At 35.4% G+C, this 20,876-nt stretch overlaps 2 protein-coding genes across 2 annotated transcripts; both read left to right on the top strand.

Annotated features, from left to right (window-relative positions):
• The first annotated feature begins 4,581 nt into the window (after nucleotides 1-4,581).
• On the top strand, nucleotides 4,582-9,164 carry LOC110692935 (NAC domain-containing protein 14-like). Its single transcript, XM_021870019.1, has 5 exons — nucleotides 4,582-5,034; nucleotides 5,539-5,819; nucleotides 6,499-6,798; nucleotides 6,905-7,234; nucleotides 8,165-9,164. Exons 1-5 carry the CDS (start codon nucleotides 4,863-4,865, stop codon nucleotides 8,972-8,974), a joined length of 1,893 nt encoding a protein of 630 aa, XP_021725711.1. The 5' UTR covers nucleotides 4,582-4,862; the 3' UTR covers nucleotides 8,975-9,164.
• Nucleotides 9,165-12,291: 3,127 nt separating this feature from the next.
• On the top strand, nucleotides 12,292-20,604 carry LOC110692934 (bifunctional aspartokinase/homoserine dehydrogenase 1, chloroplastic-like). Its single transcript, XM_021870018.1, has 18 exons — nucleotides 12,292-12,556; nucleotides 13,262-13,329; nucleotides 13,455-13,829; nucleotides 14,370-14,458; nucleotides 14,556-14,859; nucleotides 14,949-15,001; nucleotides 15,205-15,413; nucleotides 15,508-15,595; nucleotides 15,810-15,923; nucleotides 16,032-16,130; nucleotides 16,270-16,464; nucleotides 16,591-16,673; nucleotides 17,469-17,694; nucleotides 18,008-18,153; nucleotides 18,324-18,459; nucleotides 19,344-19,427; nucleotides 19,906-19,998; nucleotides 20,132-20,604. The coding sequence occupies exons 1-18, from the start codon at nucleotides 12,402-12,404 to the stop codon at nucleotides 20,375-20,377; spliced, it is 2,763 nt and encodes a 920-aa protein (XP_021725710.1). The 5' UTR covers nucleotides 12,292-12,401; the 3' UTR covers nucleotides 20,378-20,604.
• Nucleotides 20,605-20,876: the final 272 nt, after the last annotated feature.

Raw genomic sequence — 20,876 nt, 5'->3', positions numbered from 1 at the left:
ATTTATATTTATAAAATAATTTTTTTAAAAAAAGTTTGGTTTATGTACGTACGGGTGAGAGAGATTTGAGATAAGAATCGTTTAAAAAGTAAAAAAATCCATGCAATAACATGCATTATCATCAGTAATCGTCAAAGCCTAAAACTTTAGGAGGTGGGGCCCACAATAATAATAATGATATTTCAAAACTAAAATTATACGACTATTTTCATATTTTGTACTCCATAATATTTTCTCCATTTCAATCATAATATTTTGTACTCCGTATTATCAATAATCATAAAAAATAAAATAAAATAAAAAATCCAAAAAAAATGAAAAAAAAAAATATAGAGAGAGAAACAATTGGTGTATAGTTAATATACTGAGAGATTTTTCTGTATGGCTGGTAACACCATCTGGCTGGGGTTATTCGAGTTACTCGGTCAGGGGTTACTCAAAGTTATTACTCACCAATTAACCTCTCAATTAATCCATGATCGAACCCCTCAAGTAACCTTATTGACAGAGTAACCCCTCAAGTATCTCCTGACCGAGTAACCTCTCAAAAAACCCCTGACCAAGTGACTCCTAACCGAACCCCTCGAGTAACCCCTGACCTAATATCTCAAGTAATAACCCCGGTCACACAATGTTGTCAGCCACATATAAAATTTTGTGTTATATATAACCTCTGTTTTTTATTATTTGCAAGTTTACAACAAATATATTTTTTTTTATATTGCATCAATGATAACTCTGTGTGACAAAAAATAAGAAATAAAGGTAAGTGTATAGATTATAATTACATAGTACATATAAAATTGCTCTTATAAGTAAGTAAATTCAGACATTCTGTGTATACAATGTAGGAAAATGTACCTTTCAAAAAAAAAATTGTAAGAAAATAGAGCAACTAAATTAAAATGAACTATAATAAAGTACATTATGTTGCTCTAGTGTATTGCTCTTATTAAGTAAATTCAGACATTTTGTATATACAATGTAAGAAAATAGATAGAGCAATTTAATTAAAATGAACTATAATAAAGTACATTATGTTGCTTTAATATTATCTTGTTCTAATTAAAATATTGCAATAATGTTGCTTTAATATTATATTGTCCTAATTAAAAAATTGCCGGTGTTATTATTCTGTTAGAAATCTTTACGTACTTTTTTGTTGGTTTATTTGTTGCGCTTTAAATCAAGAAAGAAGTGTGTAAGTTGGCTGATCTAGATAGTGGAGTGGCTATATATTGCATGCATGGTTAAACGTCTCTAGTGCGTGGCTTTATCTTCTTTTGCCTTTTTCCACGTTCATGTTCACACTACTATACTACACCATAACAGGATAAAGTGTAGTACCATAGAACTATCTAAGGTTGTACTATACATTAAAACTACTCGAAAGTTGATGGTTTTTGATGTAGAAATATCTTATTTTGTGTAATCATGTTAGGTATGTAACCGTTAATATGAATGGTTCAATTCAATATCCGATTTTTTTACTTATTATAATATTATACATCGTATATTTAAAGAAAATGTTTAAACTAATGGTTGAATAAGTTTCAATCATATTCAACAAGTTATAGTTAGGATAGCTGGATGAAAAATATCAATTATTTAACTATATGAATTAATTAACTTATAACTCAATGAATAGACTATTTAGAGAAATAAATAGAATATCATTACGCAGTATATCAAATAATTATCATCAAGAATTCAAAATTGCTATAATCATATCTCCTTGAAATAGGTATACCTTCATACACATAATACACAGGGCCTGCTCTGATTTACTGAGTTGAACCAAACTGAACTGATTGGAGCTAAACCGAACTGAATTGAACTGAAATGTTTATCAAATAAGGAGATTAGGAATTGAATTGAACTGTTTATAAGATAAAGAAATTATGAACTGAACTGAAATTAAGCTGGAGAAAACAGGTCCGTACGTGTAGAAGTTTTTGTTTTTATCATGTGTTAGATTGAATCCATTTACTTTATAAATAAGATTTACACATTAAGGGCTCGTTTGGTTGAATGTAGGAATTGCAAATTCCTTGGAAAATTGATTTCCCATGAAATTGAACTTCCTAGGAAATTCTAAAAAGTGTTTGGTTAACTAAGGGAAGTGAAAATTCCCATGGGAAGTTCCACTTACCTAGGTCCCCCTAGATAATTAACTTCCCCCATTTTGTGGGAAGTGGAAATTCATGGAAATTTCTACTTCCCATGAATTTGTCAACCAAACAACTTCATGGTGTGTTTGAATTCTAGAATTTCATTTGAAATTTTGGAATTGGGACAATTATAGTGTTTGGATGTCCAAGAATTTCAAATGAGGAATTTGCCCAAATTATACAACTACCAAGTAATAACCCATGAAGGTAAGGATTTCAAATGACAAGGTAAACCATGTCATTTGAAATACTCAAATTCCATAATTCAAATGATGCATTTGAAATGAAATCTATCTTCCCAAACACAACCTCAAAGAATTTCAATTCCTAGGATTTCCAACTTTCTATGTTTTTATTTGTCAACCAAACAACCCCTAAAAATAAAAATCCAATAATTCATGGGCCAAATACCAAAACCCGAATACACCAAATTCTTTAAAATTTAGGATACCTTGGGCCCGAATTAAAATCCATCAAATGACAGAAAATAGTCAAATCAACAGCAGTCACAATCTTCTTTCTAAGAAGGTCCTACGCAGCCACAGTAAAATATTGGATTAAATTATTACAAACAAATATTTAAATAGGAAATTGGGAGGAAAATTCCCTCTAAAACTTCGTCACACTTTCCTTCCAATTAACACGTCATCAATTAGTGGGTCCCAACCCCCAACTCCTGCCACTCTTCTTGTATTTCACTATTTTTCCTACCTGTCATCTTCTTATTGGCCAGCTGACTTCTACACCTCTCTCTCTCTCCTCAATCTTCCTCGTAACGCTCTTTGAATTTCCTATTTTATCCTTTTACAACCTTATACGAATACAGTATAAATCAAAGGGTAATATAACTACGTATAGCGTACTGGGTAATATAACTACGTATAGCGTACTTGTATTACGTATACATTTCTTAAAATGGAAAAACGTATAAATTTATCACAACAACGTACGATTTTTAATTAGTGTTTCTTTAAACACATAATATTGCTTATTTATTTTGCTATCTTTTTTAATAAAAAATTATTTTTTATAAACTGCGTGCATGTGTCATTTATTCTAATTTCAATTGGAGAAAAAAAAAATACTCCTTCCATTTTTAAATACCTTGCTTTATTTCTTCACGTGCGTAGTTTTAGGAGAAATTGGAAAAAAGTAATAAAATATAGAGATAGTGGGATTAATGAAAGGTAAATTGGAGAAAAAAATTTAAAAATAATAAAATTGGGTCCCACTAGTTGAGAGAAGTAATTTAAATATTATAAAAACTTTCCAAATAAGGTAATGGAACAAGTGTTTTAAAACGGTCGCAAAAGCAAAGTGGAACAAGTATTTAAAAACGCTCATAGACAAATTAACATAGTCCCATTAGTTTAAGTGTAGGTTGTAGAGTCATAAAATAAGTAAAAAGAAGTGAGGAACATGGTGTTGGCAAAAATAATGTGGCATAAAAATTATCATGACATGATTTTAATTGTTGAAACCTCATATCATGAAACAGGTGTTAACTATACATGAAAGAGATTGTCTTATAAACTACATGGCATGAATTCATTGGTTGTATTGACATGTAGATAGGTAGAAATTGTGTGACATGACCCAATAACTGAAATATCACATTTTATAACAAAGTTAGGAGAAATAAATAACGCGGTATGAACCCATTGGCTGAATTAACTGGTAGAGAGAAATAATGTGACATTGATCAGTTGAGATATGTGACATTACTGATCAGTTAGAATGCAATCTCAATTCATAAACCATGTGGAGAAAAGGAGAAATACTAAAGGCAAAAAAATAACTGCTATGAATCCATTGGCTGTATTAACTTGAATCAATAATCAGCTGACATATGTTAAAAATACATTGATTGTAACCCTGATGTCATACCACAAGTAGGAGAAATAGGAAAGATTTCTACATGTCATTATTTTAATGGTTGAATAACGTGGCAATCAGAAACCAGAAAGATCACAGCAGTTGCAAAATCAATTTTATTATAAATAAGACCATTAATATGTGTGTAAATTACTCATATTTGCTTCTTATTCTACTCAATATATACAAGTAATTCTTAAAGCTGCTTATATTAAATTCGATAAAGGTAATTTTCTAAATTTCTGTATTTTTTCTTTAATTATTAATTCTATGTTAAATTGCTCATTTTTCTTCTTCTACTATTCATACATACAGAGTAATTCTTAAAGATGCGTATTCGTATACCAATACGGATAAAGGTAATTTTCTTTATTTTTTCTTTTATACACCAACTAGTAGTGAGTAGTGAGTACTAGTATGAAGTGAGGGCTGAAAATGGAATTTCACATAGGTGGATTAACGCGGCTGAATGGACGCGGGATATACGAGAGAAAATCTATTTGTCCATTTCCATAAATTGATAAATTGACTCACTTTCTCTCTCTTCCTTTCCCTTTATTTACCTGTGTAAGCAAACTCCTCCATTCTCTCTCCTCACTTCGCTACTCCCCTTCTCATTTCATTATTTGATTCCCAGAATTTTCTTGCTACTGAATCAGTAAAAATTTTATTTTTTTTATTTAAAAAAACCCATTAAAAAACAGCAAAAATACTCCCCAAAAAAATCCATTTTTTTTTTACTTCTTCAATGCTTAATTCTATGATTTGATTTTAAGCTGATAAAGTTTGAGTATTTAGGTTCGAAGAAGAAGAAAGATGGGAGCTTTGGCTATGCCTTTTGAAACGTTGCCACTGGGGTTTAGGTTTAAACCGACGGATGTTGAGTTGATTGATCATTATCTAAGGTTGAAGATTAACGGCAAAGAAAATGATGTCTCTTGCATCAAAGAGGTTGATATTTGCAGGGTTGAGCCTTGGGATCTGCCTGGTAATATATGTTTTTTTTTTTATTTTTATTTATTATTATCTATGTTTTTGTATGTGTTTCTTCTTTAATTTTTTTTTTCCTGTATTTTTTTTGTGTAATTATTGGTGTTTGATTTGGTGGGTATTTGAAAAATGCTGTGAATTTTGTGGGGTTTTTGAGGATTGATGTGAATTTGGGTTTTTGAGTGTTTGATTATGGATTTTTTAAGTTGTTCGATTTTGGATTGTTTGTCAATGATCTTGTGTTTGATGAATTAGGGATAATTTGTGAAATGGGGAATTAGGGTTTTGTTATGATGATTATGAACTGTTGATGACTTGACCGATTATTCGGGATTAATTTGGTTTATTTAGTTGAATTGTAGTATTTTTTGTTAATCATGGATATAGGCTTCGGTTCACGATGTAATCTTGTTGTTTAATTACTAACTAGTTCCAAATTCATTTGGTTTGTTTATGAAGTTTTTGTTGATTATTGTGCTTTGTTTGTTGATGATGGGTTCAGATTTGTCAGCTATCAAAACGAATGATCATGAATGGTTCTTCTTTTGTCCTCGTGACCGGAAGTACCCGAATGGTCAAAGATCGAATCGAGCTACCGAAGCTGGCTACTGGAAGGCCACTGGTAAGGACAGGAGCATCAAGAAGGTTAAAAAGGGTTTAATTGGTATGAAGAAGACCCTTGTGTTCTATACAGGGCGAGCTCCCAAAGGGCAGCGTACCAGTTGGGTTATCCATGAGTATCGCACTACCCTGCAGGAGCTCGATGGCACAAACCCAGGACAGGTATAAATAAACTCCCTTGCGCTATGGATTTGTATGTTAATTCACTTTATTCTTGTTTTAAATTTTAACTCTCGAGGGATGTTTTCATGCTTCTTGCCTCTTCCTAGTTGGCCTGTGATAATATGAGGATGTGTGTGTGTTGGGGTTGGGGGTGGGGGGGAATTCGTAGTATGTGTTTCATATTATCACATTAGAGAGTCTTATGTCTGGATTTCTTTCATTATATGATATTATTGGGGTATCAATGTGGCTTTCATTGCTTGTGCACTTAGCCTTGATTGGTTATGAAAGAAAAAGGTTTACGGAAGTTGAATTAAGAAAGAATAAGACTCTAGAACTTTTGATTCAAGTAAAAAATCTTCCGTAATTTTTGTCATGCGTTATTGCTACGTCTTTTCTGAATTCTTTGGTTTGTGCTTGAGTTAGAATACCTAGAAAACATCCATGGTGCTTTTAGACACTGTTTAATTACTCCTGAATATTGGTTCTAAATTTAGTACAGCAATTAGGACACAGAATGAAAAATGTCTGGTCTTCTTTCTTGAGGATTTCACTATGTGCATTCAGTGATAGTGTTCATTGAGTGATTACCTCTTCTGATCTTGCAATTTTGAATTACCAATGTCTCACTTTTGACACAATAATTGACTTTTTTCCCCTTAATAAATTAATCTCACAGGGGGCATATGTTCTCTGCCGCTTATTTAAGAAAGCTGATGAGTTGAAGCCAGATGATAATGATGATGGTTCCCATACTGATGAAGTTGAAACAAACATTTGCTCACCTAATCCAACTAATATCACACATGAAGACATTCGGTCAGGGCCAGCAGTTTTTGCGGCTTCTCCCTTGTCTGTTGAGCAAAGTGTAGAGCAACAATTGATATCTGAGACTTGTGTGGCCAAAACTTGTGATAGTATAACATCTGAGACGGTGTTTCCTAATCATCCTCGGGTGAATGAAGAAATAGTGCATGAGGTGAGTATATCAATAAATTCCTTATTATAATCTATTTCTATTTGCACATAATATATTATTGGGATTAACTTTTTGTCCGCTTGTGCTGTTTTGTGTTGCTTGTCAGGTGGATTCCCATATCAATGAACCATTTAGATTCAATGATTCCCCGGATTCGTACTATACTTGGCAGTCGATGCAGATGAACCAGGAACCAGTTGGCATGGAAGACATTTTCCCTGCAGATTTTGGTGATGGTCATAATGGATTGCACCTACAGGACATCAATGGAACAGTAGAAGCTTCTGGCTACATGGGTTCTTTTATGAATCAAGATGCACTCTTCTACAAGGAACCCCATGGGGATCCATTTGCTGAAAGTTACATGTGGAAGAATTCATCTGGCAAGGAGAGTGGATCATGTAGCGGGTCTGATGTTGAAGTAGCCCAGCAGAAGGTAGATATCTTGGTAGCTACCATTGATTATAATTCTTAAAGTTTTAACAGCAATGAACTTGGTCAGGGGATTGATTGTAAAGTCAAACTACTGGCTTGGATAATTAATTAAATGATCTAAATAACTTCAATGATAAAATGTATAAAATTCCTAATATTTTAGACCACTAGTCTTCTGTATCTAACAGATTGTAGGTCAATTTGAATGAGAATAATAAGAGGGAGCGATAGTATTAGCGGGAATCAATAAATTGGGGAAAATATCAAATTTTTTTTTTTGGCTGCCCAAAAGAAGCCTACTTTAGTACTCTGTTCAGGAATAGGTCTGAGATTGAGAATGAGATTCCTTAAATATGCATATTCTTTGTACTAAGAACCAACACCTAGATATCCTGGTTTGTCTATGTCCCTTGATGGAGTCAATTAATAAAAGGGTAATGCTATACATAGCCCTAAGGGCTATATATAAGCATTAATAACACTCTAGAAAATTGTATAAAATTAGGAATTCATGACAAAAACACGCGTAGATCAGTGTAGTTAGTGTGAATTTGTTATGATTTTTTAAATTTAAACAATTTTCAAGAGTATTTTATATGCTTATATGTAGCCCTAAGGGCTATGTATAGCATTTTACTTAATAAAATTACTTGTGTGCCCATCCCACCAAGGTGCATTGGTGTATTACCGGAGCCACCTTATTTCAGTAATAAAGTAATAAGACTGATCATTGTTTAGACCCCTTTTTGCGGTGTTATCACTTGGCAGATTGGCTGCTTGGTCACTAAGTTTTTGTTTGGTGTGTAGCATGCTTGCCAAGCATCGGCTCTCAGTGGTGGCTGTACTATGTGCAGTTTGTTTTGCATGTGTCATGACAATCATATGTGGTGGTTGTGGATGGATACACTGATATTGCTAATTTGTTGTGCAGCATGATGTAGGATTTATTGGATGCATTACTGGTGACAAGGAACTTAATCAGAATTACCCGTTAGCTGATGATGATAGTATCTTTGATGATGATGTTCTGTATCGGTTCCTTGGCGATACTAGCATCGTACAGCCAAATAATTGTCCCCCAACACTTGTTAGCGGCAGCTTTATGAAGACTGAAGATCACAATCAAATTGGTGGAACTAATGCAATCACGATAAGGTCTCGTGCCTGTAATAGACAATTTCCGTCTTCTAATAATTTTGCAGGGCAAGGAACTGCAAATAGAAGATTACGCTTACAAACTTTCAAGGGTGAAGATTCAGACTCAACTGTCACCGCGGGAATAGCTCCTCATGAGGATATTATCTGCTTAGAAGATCTTGCTGAAAATTCTGTTGCAGCAGATGGAAATAAATCATGCTTGGATGATGTCGAAGTTGTTGAAACCGGAATCAAGATAAGAACCCATCTTCAGAGATCTCGGCCAAGTGCAGCTAAATCTGTGGAGCAGGGAACTGCTAAGAGGAGAATCCGCCTGCAGAAGCGATATACTTCCATCGCTGAGGCGGACGTGTTTAAACCATCTGTTACTGAGATTAGGAGCTTGTCAGAGGAAGTTTGTGAGAAGCAATGTGCTGACAACTCTGAAGGCCGAGCTGATAAAAATCATAGTTTATTTAAGAGGTCAGCACCCGTGCTTATGATTAAGGTAGTTATTGTTGTTTTCTTGTTCATGGCTTGCTTTGGCCTATGGATAGCCCGGAGTGGTTTAAATACTCTCGAGCTGAGTTTTGTATATGAGTGACCCTCATTTTTAACTGCTTATTTAGAGTAAGAGGGGTGAGAGGGGCCCCAGTACAGGTTCTAGACTGGGTTGTGTTTAGGCTATCCTTTTGTTTTTAGAGTATCAGAGTTAGCTTGCTGATCTATATGTATAATCATATGACAAAGCTCTTAAAAGGTTTTTTGTTTTTGTATATCTTCTAGTTTCATCATAATCGTCTTGGATGTTATATCATCCACTCCTCTTAGTATATCTCATGTTTAGTGTAACATAGGTCTTTATTTCATATACCGCCTTAAGTGAGAACAGATGAAGTGCTGCATTGCAAGAGCTGGAGATACTTTCATTAGTCTCGACTTTCTTGAGATATCTTGCTGATCACAACTATAAGGGTGGTGGAAAATTAATAGATATAAACCGATGTATTATAAGTTTATAACTATAGATTTTATGATTCAATCCCCATACCTAGGGAGTGACTAGAGACCTTAATATAATAGTATCCAACATTGTATGGAGTATTCATGTTCAACCATCGGCGAGGATGACTAAAGGTTGAAGCTCACTCTAGCTGTGGCTTGTGGGTTTGTGCGCCGTTGAACTCGAGCTTGGACTTCTAATGAAGATGCTTGTGAACCATTTTTTTTAATCCTTTTTTAAATTGGTATGCTCTTCCTCCCTTAAACACAAGCAATATTTGGTAAACTACTAATTTTTGGTTTATTTATTTACTACGGAGTATAATAATTTTTTTCTTATAAATATTTTATTTTCATTATAAACCTCTATTCTCTAGCTATAATGGATAGTTTTCCTATTAATTTTGGGTTATATTTACGGATATTTCATGAAATGCCACTGAGCAATTTAAAAATTCACCAAATGCTATCGGACTTTTCAAAATTCACCAAATGCCACCGAGTTTTTAAAAAAATTCACAAAGTGCCATTATTGTCTAACGGAGTTAACTCCGTTAATAACTAGGGCTTAATCATGACACATGTCATGATATAATTGGTCCATTTATCTTAATTCATAAAAATTAAAAAAAACAAAAAATTAAAAAAAAAACCCAAAAAATTTCCCAGCCACCCCCACCATCGCCAAACCCTAGCCCCTGCCCTTATCTCGCCGAAAAACGGACGGCCACCACATTAACCACCAAAACTCGGCAACCCACACAAACTGCCCCGACCCAACCCATCGCCGACCCCCAAAGCCACCCACACAAACTGCCCCGACCCCAAAAACCAACATCGAGTACGAGCTTTGGCAACAACATCACCACCGCGCAACCACTCATTTCCTCCGCCCTTGAAACCAGAGCTCACCACCGCAACAACCATCGGATCAGAGCTCGCCACACAGCCGCCCCAACCCCAAAAACCACCAATAAACGTCGGAGTTGGTCAAATCTACCCATCGAAATAGTTCAATCAATCGCTCAATTACTTTTTAAAACCAAGGATTTGCAGAATTCCAGATTGGTGTGCAAGAATTGGCGGCGCTCAACCTTAATCTCCGCCTTCTTACCTCACACCACAGTTCCCGATGTCCTAGAAAAGGTAATCTCCTCCTCCATTTTACTCCTTCGCCCTCATTATTTCCCTAGTTTAACCCCTTTAATAGTTCACGCTGTCGAACCCATCAAAGGGGAATCAAATTGTTCAACAACACTTTCACTCGAACTCTGCTGATGCTCGTGGCAGTTTGTGTGGGTGGTTTTTGGGGTCGACGGTGGGTTAGGTGGGGCAGAATTGCCAGTTGCGACGGCGGCTCCGGTGAAAGGGGAGGCATTTGGATCATGTTGGATGACGGGGATGTTAGGGATAATGTCGAGGTTGCCTTCAAAATCTGACGGAGAGGATTCGAAGGTGTTTAGTGGTTCAGGGGGAGGGATATAGAGGTCAGTACGTTCAAGGGGAGGGGTACGACAATCGGGGCAGCACGACGTGTCGCTCTGGGGTTGAAAGGCTGGCAGGCGATCGGGGTGGTGGGATGGTGGGAGTGGGTTGGCGTGACGGTGGTTCAGGGGAAGGGGTGCTGGAGTCGGGAAGGGGTGCTGGCTTTGGCTGGTGGTTATGGTAGTGGGAGGAGGAAAGGGGGATTAAGGGGGATTTTTTTTTTTTAAAAAAAAATAAATAAATTAAATTTTAATTTAATTTACTTTTTTTTAAACCAATAGTTGACTGACACGTGTCCACATGTGTCATGATTAAGCCCTATTTATTAACGGAGTTAAAGCCGTTAGACAATAATGGCACTTTGTGAATTTTTTTAAAACTCGGTGGCATTTTGTGAATTTTGAAAAGTCCGATGGCATTTGGTGAATTTTTAAATTGCTCAGTGGCATTTCATGAAATATCCGTTATATTTATTCATAATTTGAGTTTTATCTATTGTCTTATGATAGTTGGATTAATGTGTTTTTTTTTTGTTTTTTTTTCAATTATGCAGGATGAATCGATTTGTTGATGAGGATTTATGCGATGTAGCGACATAGGTCAATTCTAGTACTGCAATCAATTGAATCAAATTTGTTCAATTTCAAAATTATATTGAAAGACTCCATGTAGAAGATGTATCAAGCAACGAAGTGAAAGAGGGTATTAAAAAATGCTAGACCTCATCGACAACGGCCGTGGTTTTGCTTAACTAGAAGTCTAGAACATATTTGATCCAACAAAGTTTGTATTTGCTACTTTTGATTTCTCTTGTAAATGTAGCATGACTTTTTAATTAATATATTAGTTTTGTTTTCAAACAAATACTTATTGATACTGAGTATGAGTATGCAAACAAAAATAGGAAAAATTAACATTAGGCAGACAAACTTAATTGATACAATTGGAGGTGGGAACGAGATATACTAATGTGCTACTTGCTCAAGCGGGATGCCCTTAGAATAAGCCAAGCAAATAGATATTTCATGCGGGTTTGTGTTGATTTTTAAAAAACGGAGCTCATGCAAAGGCTTGATCCACATATCTCACCATGTCAACATGCCAATTTAACAATTTATAATTTTTTTGGTAAATAGATCAAAAGTAAATGGCCCAACTCATGGATAATCCCGTCACCAAGTCAAAATCATACTCCGTGATAAATTTTTAAAAATAATATCCATGCACGGTTCATGGCCAACCAAAATACGGCGAGCTTTAATTGAGTCAAACTATTTTTGTACTAATCCAACTCAATCCATGCCCAACTCTAATACGGACAAGTATTTAGTAAACTCACTCGATGCCCCTTAACTCCATTGAATAGCTTCTACCTTACCAAATTGGTCCACCTTGACTCATTTCCATAACTATATTACAAAGTACTCTCGTATCATAAATCAATTAAGAGTATTAATAAGTCAGTGTTTCGATTTGTTGGCCACCATCAATCAGAAACACAGAAAAACGCAGCCGTAAAACCCCAAACCCACCAACACTCAGTCATGGTGGTTTCTTCCTCGATATCTCCAGTTTCCTCCTCTAATGGCGTCTTCTCCAACACATTGTCTCGCTCCGATATCAACCTCTCCAGATTCTCTCTCCCTTCTTCTACTCGTCCTTCTCTTTTCTCTCTCCTCCACCCTTCTCCTCTCTCCAGGTTCTTTCATTTCTTCTCCGCCTTTTTTCTTTTGGTTTTCTGTACTTTGATTTTGATTTTGATCTTGATTTGAATTTTGTGTTCATTATGTTTGCGTGCTTAATTTGTTGAATTTTTCTGTTTTTGAGCTTGTTTTTTATGAATTGAATTGATTGATTATTTAATTAATTAATTGAGTGATAAAAGTCGATTTTGGAATCCTAATTTGGTGGTGGAATCTGCTTTTTGCTTGATAATGTATGAATATTCTGTTGTCAGATATTTTGCAATTTACCAATATAATGCTGTTTTTATTGTTATTTATACTTTCTGTGGTTTGACATTGAAATTTTAATCAAGTGAAATTGAACATTTTTTTTCCTAAATAGAACAGTGTGATTCCGAAGAATTTAGAATGGAGATGTTAAACGACGTTAATTTGTTTATGCACTTGGGAAATTTATTGATTTTCCATGGATTAAAGAGTAATGCCTTGTTCAATTAGCAGGATTTTACAAATTGGATTTGCTAAATTGAAATGGTTTTGAATTTACTGATTTGTTGATTGATTAAGACTAATTTTTGCTGAAGATGATTTTTACCCTTTTTAAAAGGGTTTAATTGTTGTTAGGATAGCCTGGCATATTGAAACTCTGGATTCTATGAAATCCGAACTCTTGAAAATGTGCTTAGTGATTATGTTCTGATGATTTTCGTGTATTTCAGAAAGACTTTGGTATCAAAATGGGGAAAGCGGTGGCAATATCCTGGTTTCGTTCATGCCTCTACCAAAGGTTAATCATGTTCCTTAGTAGAATAGTTAGAAATAGACTAATAGTTGTAGTAATGAACTAGTTTACTATAAGTAACTTGGCAAGATGATGTGCAACTTTCTTATTGGTGTTATACATTGTTGCAGCTGCTTCTTTAGAGGCTGTGGTTGAAAAGGTTGCGTTGCCTAAAGGTGACATGTGGTCTGTTCATAAATTTGGTGGGACTTGTGTTGGATGCCCCGACAGAATAAAGAGTGTTGCAGAAATAGTTGTGAAAGACGTGTCTGAGAGGAAGTTGGTGGTTGTGTCTGCCATGTCGAAGGTGACTGACATGATGTATGACTTAATCAAAAGGGCACAGTCACGGGATGAGTCATTTCAGTCTGCGTTGGATGCTGTTTTAGAGAAGCACACATCAACAGCAAAAGATATGTTGGAGGGAGATGACCTTCTTAGCTTCTTATCAAGGCTTCATGATGATATAAATAATCTTAAAGCAATGCTTCGTGCAATATACATAGGTATGAGTGAATCTTATACTTTTTAGGCTTTCTTGCATATATATTTTGATGAAAAGTCTAGAAAATGCACCAATGTCTTTTACCTTGTTAGTTTTATGTGCTGTTTCTTGCATTTCAAAATTGGTACGACATACCCATATAACCAACAAAAGTGGTATTTTTCCCATTTCACGCATTATATGGTTGTACACTTGTGCAGCATTTCTGCAAGAACTCATCGAAGCTCTTATATTGGTGATACAATGTTTGTGATTGTCTTTAAATTTAAGTATGATGTTTTTTGACAGTGCACTTGCCTTTCATTAACTAAAATACATTTGATTTTAGATGATACTCTATATGCAAAATCTTATAAGCCTAAATATCTGATTCTTCATCTCTACTTTCTTTTACAGCTGGTCATGCTACAGAATCATTCACTGATTTTGACAGTGCACTTGCCTTTCATTAACAAAAATACATTTGATTTTAGATGATACTCTATATGTAAAATCTTATAAGCCTAAATATCTGATTTTTCATTTCTACTTTCTTTTACAGCTGGTCATGCTACAGAATCATTCACTGATTTTGTCGTTGGATATGGAGAGTTGTGGTCCGCACAGATGCTATCACTTGTCATTAAACAGGTTTTCCTCATTGTTATTCTTTGTTTAGATAATTATTAATTATGTGATTATTATTTTAATTCCAACCTTTTCTCTGGTTCCATTTCTCAATGCACAGAAAGGGTACGATTGCACATGGATGGATACCAGGGATGTCCTTGTTGTAAATCCAACTAGTTCAAATCAAGTTGATCCAGATTTTCCCGAATCTGAAAGAAGACTTGACAAATGGTTTTCCAATAACCCATCAAGTATCATTATAGCAACTGGCTTTATAGCCACGACCCCTGATAACATTCCAACTACCCTTAAGAGGGATGGAAGTGACTTTTCTGCGGCTATAATGGGTGCTCTTTTAAGAGCTGGTCAAGTTACAATCTGGACAGATGTTGATGGTGTTTACAGTGCTGATCCGAGAAAAGGTCTGCACTTGCTCAACTTAAATTTCTTCATTTTTCTGGGTCTTATCCTAGCCACAATGCTCTCATGGTTGATATCAATTTATTTGCAGTGAGTGAAGCTGTGATACTCCACACATTGTCTTATCAAGAAGCTTGGGAGATGGTAAGGTTTTTAACTCATTAATTTTCTTACTGTGCTTGTAAAATTTTGTGGTATATAATTAACAAAATTTGTGGCTTTTCTTTTCTTTAAGCTTTACAATAGAATAATATATACATATTTGACTCTTATTTAAAGAGTGATTGCCATTACCTAAACATCCCTGCCTCCTTGGTATTTAAATTGTTAATTTAATTTGCCTGCAGTCATACTTTGGGGCTAATGTATTACATCCTCGGACAATCATTCCTGTGATGCGATATGACATTCCAATTGTAATAAGAAATGTATTCAACCTATCAGCTCCTGGAACTAAGATATGTCGTCCTTCTGCTGACGAGAATGGCGAGCATCTGCAATCTCCCGTTAAAGGGTTTGCAACAATAGATAATCTGGCCCTAGTAAATGTTGAGGGGTAAGATAATATTTGTCAATATGGCCTATCTCTATGTCCTTTTGTTTTGTTACTGTTCCCAATTAACTTGGACAATCCAATTTGTGCTTGACAGTACTGGTATGGCTGGTGTTCCTGGTACTGCTAGTGCCATTTTCAGTACTGTGAAGGATGTAGGGGCTAATGTTATCATGATCTCTCAGGTACTTGGCCTTTGTTCTTTCTCTCCTCTCTAGGAATTTGTGAGGTTCAGTTTTTTATTTTTTATTTTATTTTTATTATGTTTTGGTCTTGGACAGACATTGTCATCATCTCTTAGGCTTCTTCTAGCTTATTACTTATTATGGACTAGTGAGTAGTGAGATTTGGAGGCTAGAAACTGAATGTGCTAGGTTCACATGTTTATATATAATGCAGGCAAGTAGTGAACATTCGGTGTGCTTTGCTGTCCCCGAGAAGGAAGTAAACTCTGTGGCTGAAGCTCTGCGGTCTCGATTTAATCGTGCTTTAGATGCTGGACGTCTCTCTCAGGTTCCTCATTTGCTATTTTAGTCATGTTTGCAACATGCATGTCCGATAATTGTTTTGGTGGCTTGTTGCTCATAATGCTATTTTCTAAACTAGTGGAGCTCTTTTCAGGTTGCTATTATCCCAAACTGCAGCATTTTGGCAACAGTTGGGCAGAAAATGGCCAGTACACCCGGAGTCAGTGCCACTCTTTTTAACGCACTCGCAAAGGTTAGCAAATGCTAGTAATTTGTATATGAATATTTTCTTTCTTATCTTTCAATTCTGTCATTGAGGCTTTCATATTATTTTTTGTCTTCTTCAACATATATTGTGTAAAAATTATTGTGATTAACTTGAATGTATGCAGGCCAATATTAATATTCGTGCTATAGCACAAGGCTGTTCTGAATACAACATTACTGTGGTAGTCAAAAGGGATGATTGTATTAAAGCCCTGAGGGCTGTTCATTCCAGATTCTATCTCTCAAGGACGACACTTTCCATGGGAATCATTGGGCCAGGATTAATTGGGGCAACTCTGCTTGACCAACTTCGTGATCAGGTGAATTAATGTGAACACTTGCAAAGTTGCAAATTTTGTCTTCCCTTTCTGTAATCCTTTTTGTTAAAGTTTGAAATTAGATGGAATTTCACTTTAGAATGTGGTTGTGGTTGATATATGTCACAGACAGCTGAATTAAAGGAGAAGTTTAACATTGATTTGCGTGTTATGGGAATCACAAGCTCAAAGAAAATGCTTCTTTCTGATTCGTAAGTTTTTAATCTAATAAATCCCATTTCAGTATTGGAATGTGGCCTATGTGGACAAGAATCAATGCAATTCAATTTCTTTGTTCTGCTGTGGTTGCTGGATTTTTCTGATACCATACGCGACACCATAGTAGTTAAATTAAACTTACTACTATCACTACTTTCTCCGATCCAAATTATAAGGTTTTTTAGCTGATAATATTGCATTTGTAAATAAATTGACATATATTGAAAATATGTCAACTTATACATTTATACTTAATTCAATTCAATTTTTTAGTGTTATTATAACACATCTATGAGTCATTTTTTTTATAAAGTGCTACTTTACAATACCAATTCAAATTTTGCTAAATTAAATAACTTTGTTAATATGTGTGAAGATTTCTAAAATAACTTAAATTATGGGTCTGATAGGGTATTGACTTAACATGGTCTTTTTATCCATTTTGTGGAACTGTTCGTATAACAAGCTATTGCATACAGGCAAGGTTTTTAGGAATTGCTAGCTTATTTTAAACTGAGGGTTGGGACTATCTGAGGTTTTTAGGAGTTGCAAGCTTATTTTAACTAGTATTTTTCCATGGTTCAGGAATTTTTATGTTAGAGTTAGTTGGATGGAAGGACATAGTTCAGATTATTTCTACAGTGATTGCACTTCATATCTTCTGAATGACATTGTCTTTTAGTTGACCCATTAAGTTTGCCCGTACCCTGTTTCAACCAGGTGACCGTGTTTTTCTTGTTGTTAAGAACCTTACAAGTTTCTATTTCTATCTTCTTTCTCAATTGTAGGGGTATTGACTTGTATAATTGGAAGGAGCAGCAAAGTGAACAAGGGCAAACTGCTGACATGCAGAAATTTGTTCAGCATGTTCATGGGAATCATTTTATCCCAAACACTGTGTTAGTCGATTGTACGGCTGACTCTTATATTGCAAGCCATTATTATGATTGGTTGCGTAAAGGAATTCATATAATTACTCCCAATAAGAAAGCAAATTCTGGACCTCTTGATCAGGTAAAGATTTTCCTGTAGCTAAACTGCTGTGCTGAATGGCCTTTTTAATGTCACTTTTGGGTATCGTGATTGAGGATTTGAGGGTGTACTTGGTTGACTGTTCATTTTCTGCTGCACATCTTTGGTTTATCATAATATATAGTGTAACATAATCAGGCAGTTTTTTCGTCCAACAGATTATATTTTTCTTTATTACATTGCTTTTGGTTATTCTTTGCAAATTTATCTTAATTTACAATATTAAATAAATCATTCATACAAATTGTAATACTTGAATACTTGGCTAATAGCCTGTTTTGCATAATCAATGTAGTATTTGAAGCTGAGATCTCTGCAACGACAATCATATACGCATTACTTTTATGAAGCTACAGTTGGCGCGGGTCTTCCGATAATCAGTACTTTAAGAGGTCTTCTTGAAACCGGCGATAAAATATTGAGCATTGAGGGTATATTCAGGTAATCACTTGTGGTTCAACTGTTAGGAATCTTAGGATCGATACTTCTTTATTGTTCTGTGCACCCCTGTACCTCACACGCGCTTACGAAACAAAAACAGGATTGAAGCTATCTCTTTATGCACATTTTAAAGTCTGTTTCTTGATTTTCATTACTTACTTTCATTGCAGTGGAACTTTAAGCTACATATTCAATAAGTTCAAAGGTGGAAGAAAGTTCAGTGAGGTGGTGACTGAGGCAAAACAAGCTGGTTATACAGAGCCTGATCCTAGGGATGACCTCTCTGGAACAGATGTTGCTAGAAAGGTAAACACTAGTATGTGAACATAGTTAAACAAACCAGGCTATATACTGATCCACGGCTTCAAATTGCTGATGTGGCATATGTATGCTGCTAATTCTGATTATTAACCAGTGAATGATTTATCTGAGCTAAATAATTTGGTATGTTAATTGAGGGGATCCATTAAAATTTGGGATCTCGTATCTATCAGAAATAGGGCTTATGCTGCAAAAAAAAAAAAAAACAAGCCCCCTTGCTTATGTCTCTCTTCTTTTTGGAAGCTAAATGACTAGTTCCAGTAAAGGGTAATTAATTGTGTACTGGAAATCCTTGCATGGTTCAAACTTCAAAGTGTCAACTGTGCTAAGCCTTCCTGATTCCTCTCAGGTGACAAGATAGCAGCTGCTTGACCTACTTAGTAACTAGGAAGCATGGAAACTTCTGACACCTGAGGTTTCCCCATTTCCGAATCCCCTTCAATATGGCCCTTTGAAGCTCAGAAATGGCTGGGAGTCTGGACTTGAGGGGTTTTCCCATTAATAAAATGCCTTTGTTTCTGTGACATGAGCTGTTTCCGAGCTAAATGGGGAAAATAAACTTTTCATAATTATAATGTGATACTGAAACTTGTTATATCCATCCTTTTGAGATATAGAGTTGCTGCGCTCTACCTGATTTATCTTCGTGATTGGTGAAATATCATGAGATTGATCTCTTCAGCATCTGATAGGGTTACAAATGTAATACTATTGTAAATTTGTGTCTATCTGAAATAAATCACTGTTTGTAAGGATCAACATGCTTAGGGTGGGTTATAGGGGGAAGTCAAGTTATAATTTTGCATACAAGCTCTTCCTGCTGTTATAAGCTCAGCAGTTTGTTTTCTTACAGAAGCTTCATGTGGCAGGTTATAATTCTTGCAAGAGAATGTGGAATGAAGCTTGAACTTTCGGATATACCTCCTGAAAGCCTTGTTCCAGAACCATTAAGAGTAAGTATTAACTTTTTATTAGGTTATAGTTGGGCTTTTGGCTGGGTGAAATTCCAGGAGAAGTCATTGAGCTTTTATTATTTCTTTAGGCACCTGATAGGCTGAAAATAATATCCTCAATGGTTGAAATGATTAACCATGAAGCACAATGCCCAACCTTCTCCTCTCTCACCCTTCATCTCCACCCTTTCCGATTTTGTAGTCTATTAGCTGATTTCTATACTTCCTCCAAATTTTAGATGCATCACTTTTTGGAGATGTGAGAGAGAGAGAGAGAGAGAGGCATCTAAAAAAAGGGAGTTTATTAAAAATAACTCATTTTATATATTAAGCTAGAACCCAACACTGCTTAAGAGTCAACTTGCAGCTCTGCTTGGAAACAGTGGGGCGGTTCGGGGAGAGGGGGCGGGGGGGTTTATGTACCGGGTGGGGAGCGTGTTTTAGCTGAATATGGTCTAACACCTGTATATCTCTTCAGGCTATTGAATCAGCCGAGGAATTCATGCAGCAGCTTCCTCACTTTGATGAAGACTGGGCTAACAAATTGCAAGCCGCTGATGACGCAGGAGAGGTGAGTATTCATAGTTTTCACACTTTATTAATTATGAATACAAAACTATTAAGTTTATTCATATAAATCTTAGTTCTCACTCCTGCTTTGTTCACATTTTATATTTGCTGAAATTTGGAATTCATGTGTAAAGGTTCTAAGATATGTGGGAGTGGTGGATGTGACCAACGAAAAGGGACTTGTGAAGTTGAAAAGCTACAAGAAAGATCACCCGTTTGCTCAGCTCTCAGGGTCAGATAATATCATCTTATTTACCACTGAGCGGTACAAGGAGCAGCCTCTCATTGTTCGAGGCCCTGGTGCTGGAGCCGAGGTTACAGCTGGTGGAGTATTCAGTGACATTTTGCGCTTGGCCTCTTACCTTGGTGCTCCTTCATAATTGCCTATGTACTTAGTAGATTAGTTAGATGTTTAGTTTGTAGCCTTGTTTTTCATCATCAGCTTCTTTAGTCACCTTCTCGAAAGGTCCAGTTTCCTGTTTTTGTGTTTTTAAAACTGTAGACTTATGTTGGATTTGCATGTATTCAACTTGTAACCTATTTATCAACAATAAAGAAGTATTAGGCTTGCCTTTCGACTTTAATAATTAAAATGTACTTATACTCATTACTCTATGTATTTAGGCAGTTTTTGACAATATTTTTACTAGTGCATTTTTTAGAAGGTATTTGTAAGAAGATAATCGTTTCATTTCATAAAATTTATGATTGAAGACTTGAAGTTGACAAACTATGACAAAGAAAGTACTATGATGAATGATATACTCTGCATGTGATATTTCTATACACAGAAGGGCCACTTTTTCATACCATATACTTCGTATGATAATAAAGTTAAACATTTGGAAAACTCGAAATGCTGGGAAAAGGAGTGCGAAA

The sequence above is a fragment of the Chenopodium quinoa genome, unplaced genomic scaffold (assembly GCF_001683475.1).
Source record: "Chenopodium quinoa cultivar QQ74 unplaced genomic scaffold, ASM168347v1, whole genome shotgun sequence".
Lineage (NCBI taxonomy): Eukaryota > Viridiplantae > Streptophyta > Magnoliopsida > Caryophyllales > Amaranthaceae > Chenopodium > Chenopodium quinoa.
This window is presented reverse-complemented; position numbering and strand designations above follow the sequence as displayed.

Coding starts and splice junctions, on each gene's coding strand:
- LOC110692935 (XM_021870019.1), top strand. CDS start 4,863: ATGGGAGCTTTGGCTATGCCTTTTGAAACGTTGCCACTGGGGTTTAGG. Junction 5,035..5,538: donor TGAGCCTTGGGATCTGCCTG/GTAATATATGTT, acceptor TGATGGGTTCAG/ATTTGTCAGCTATCAAAACG. Junction 6,799..6,904: donor ATGAAGAAATAGTGCATGAG/GTGAGTATATCA, acceptor GTTGCTTGTCAG/GTGGATTCCCATATCAATGA.
- LOC110692934 (XM_021870018.1), top strand. CDS start 12,402: ATGGTGGTTTCTTCCTCGATATCTCCAGTTTCCTCCTCTAATGGCGTC. Junction 14,459..14,555: donor TATCACTTGTCATTAAACAG/GTTTTCCTCATT, acceptor CTCAATGCACAG/AAAGGGTACGATTGCACATG. Junction 18,154..18,323: donor AGCATTGAGGGTATATTCAG/GTAATCACTTGT, acceptor CTTTCATTGCAG/TGGAACTTTAAGCTACATAT.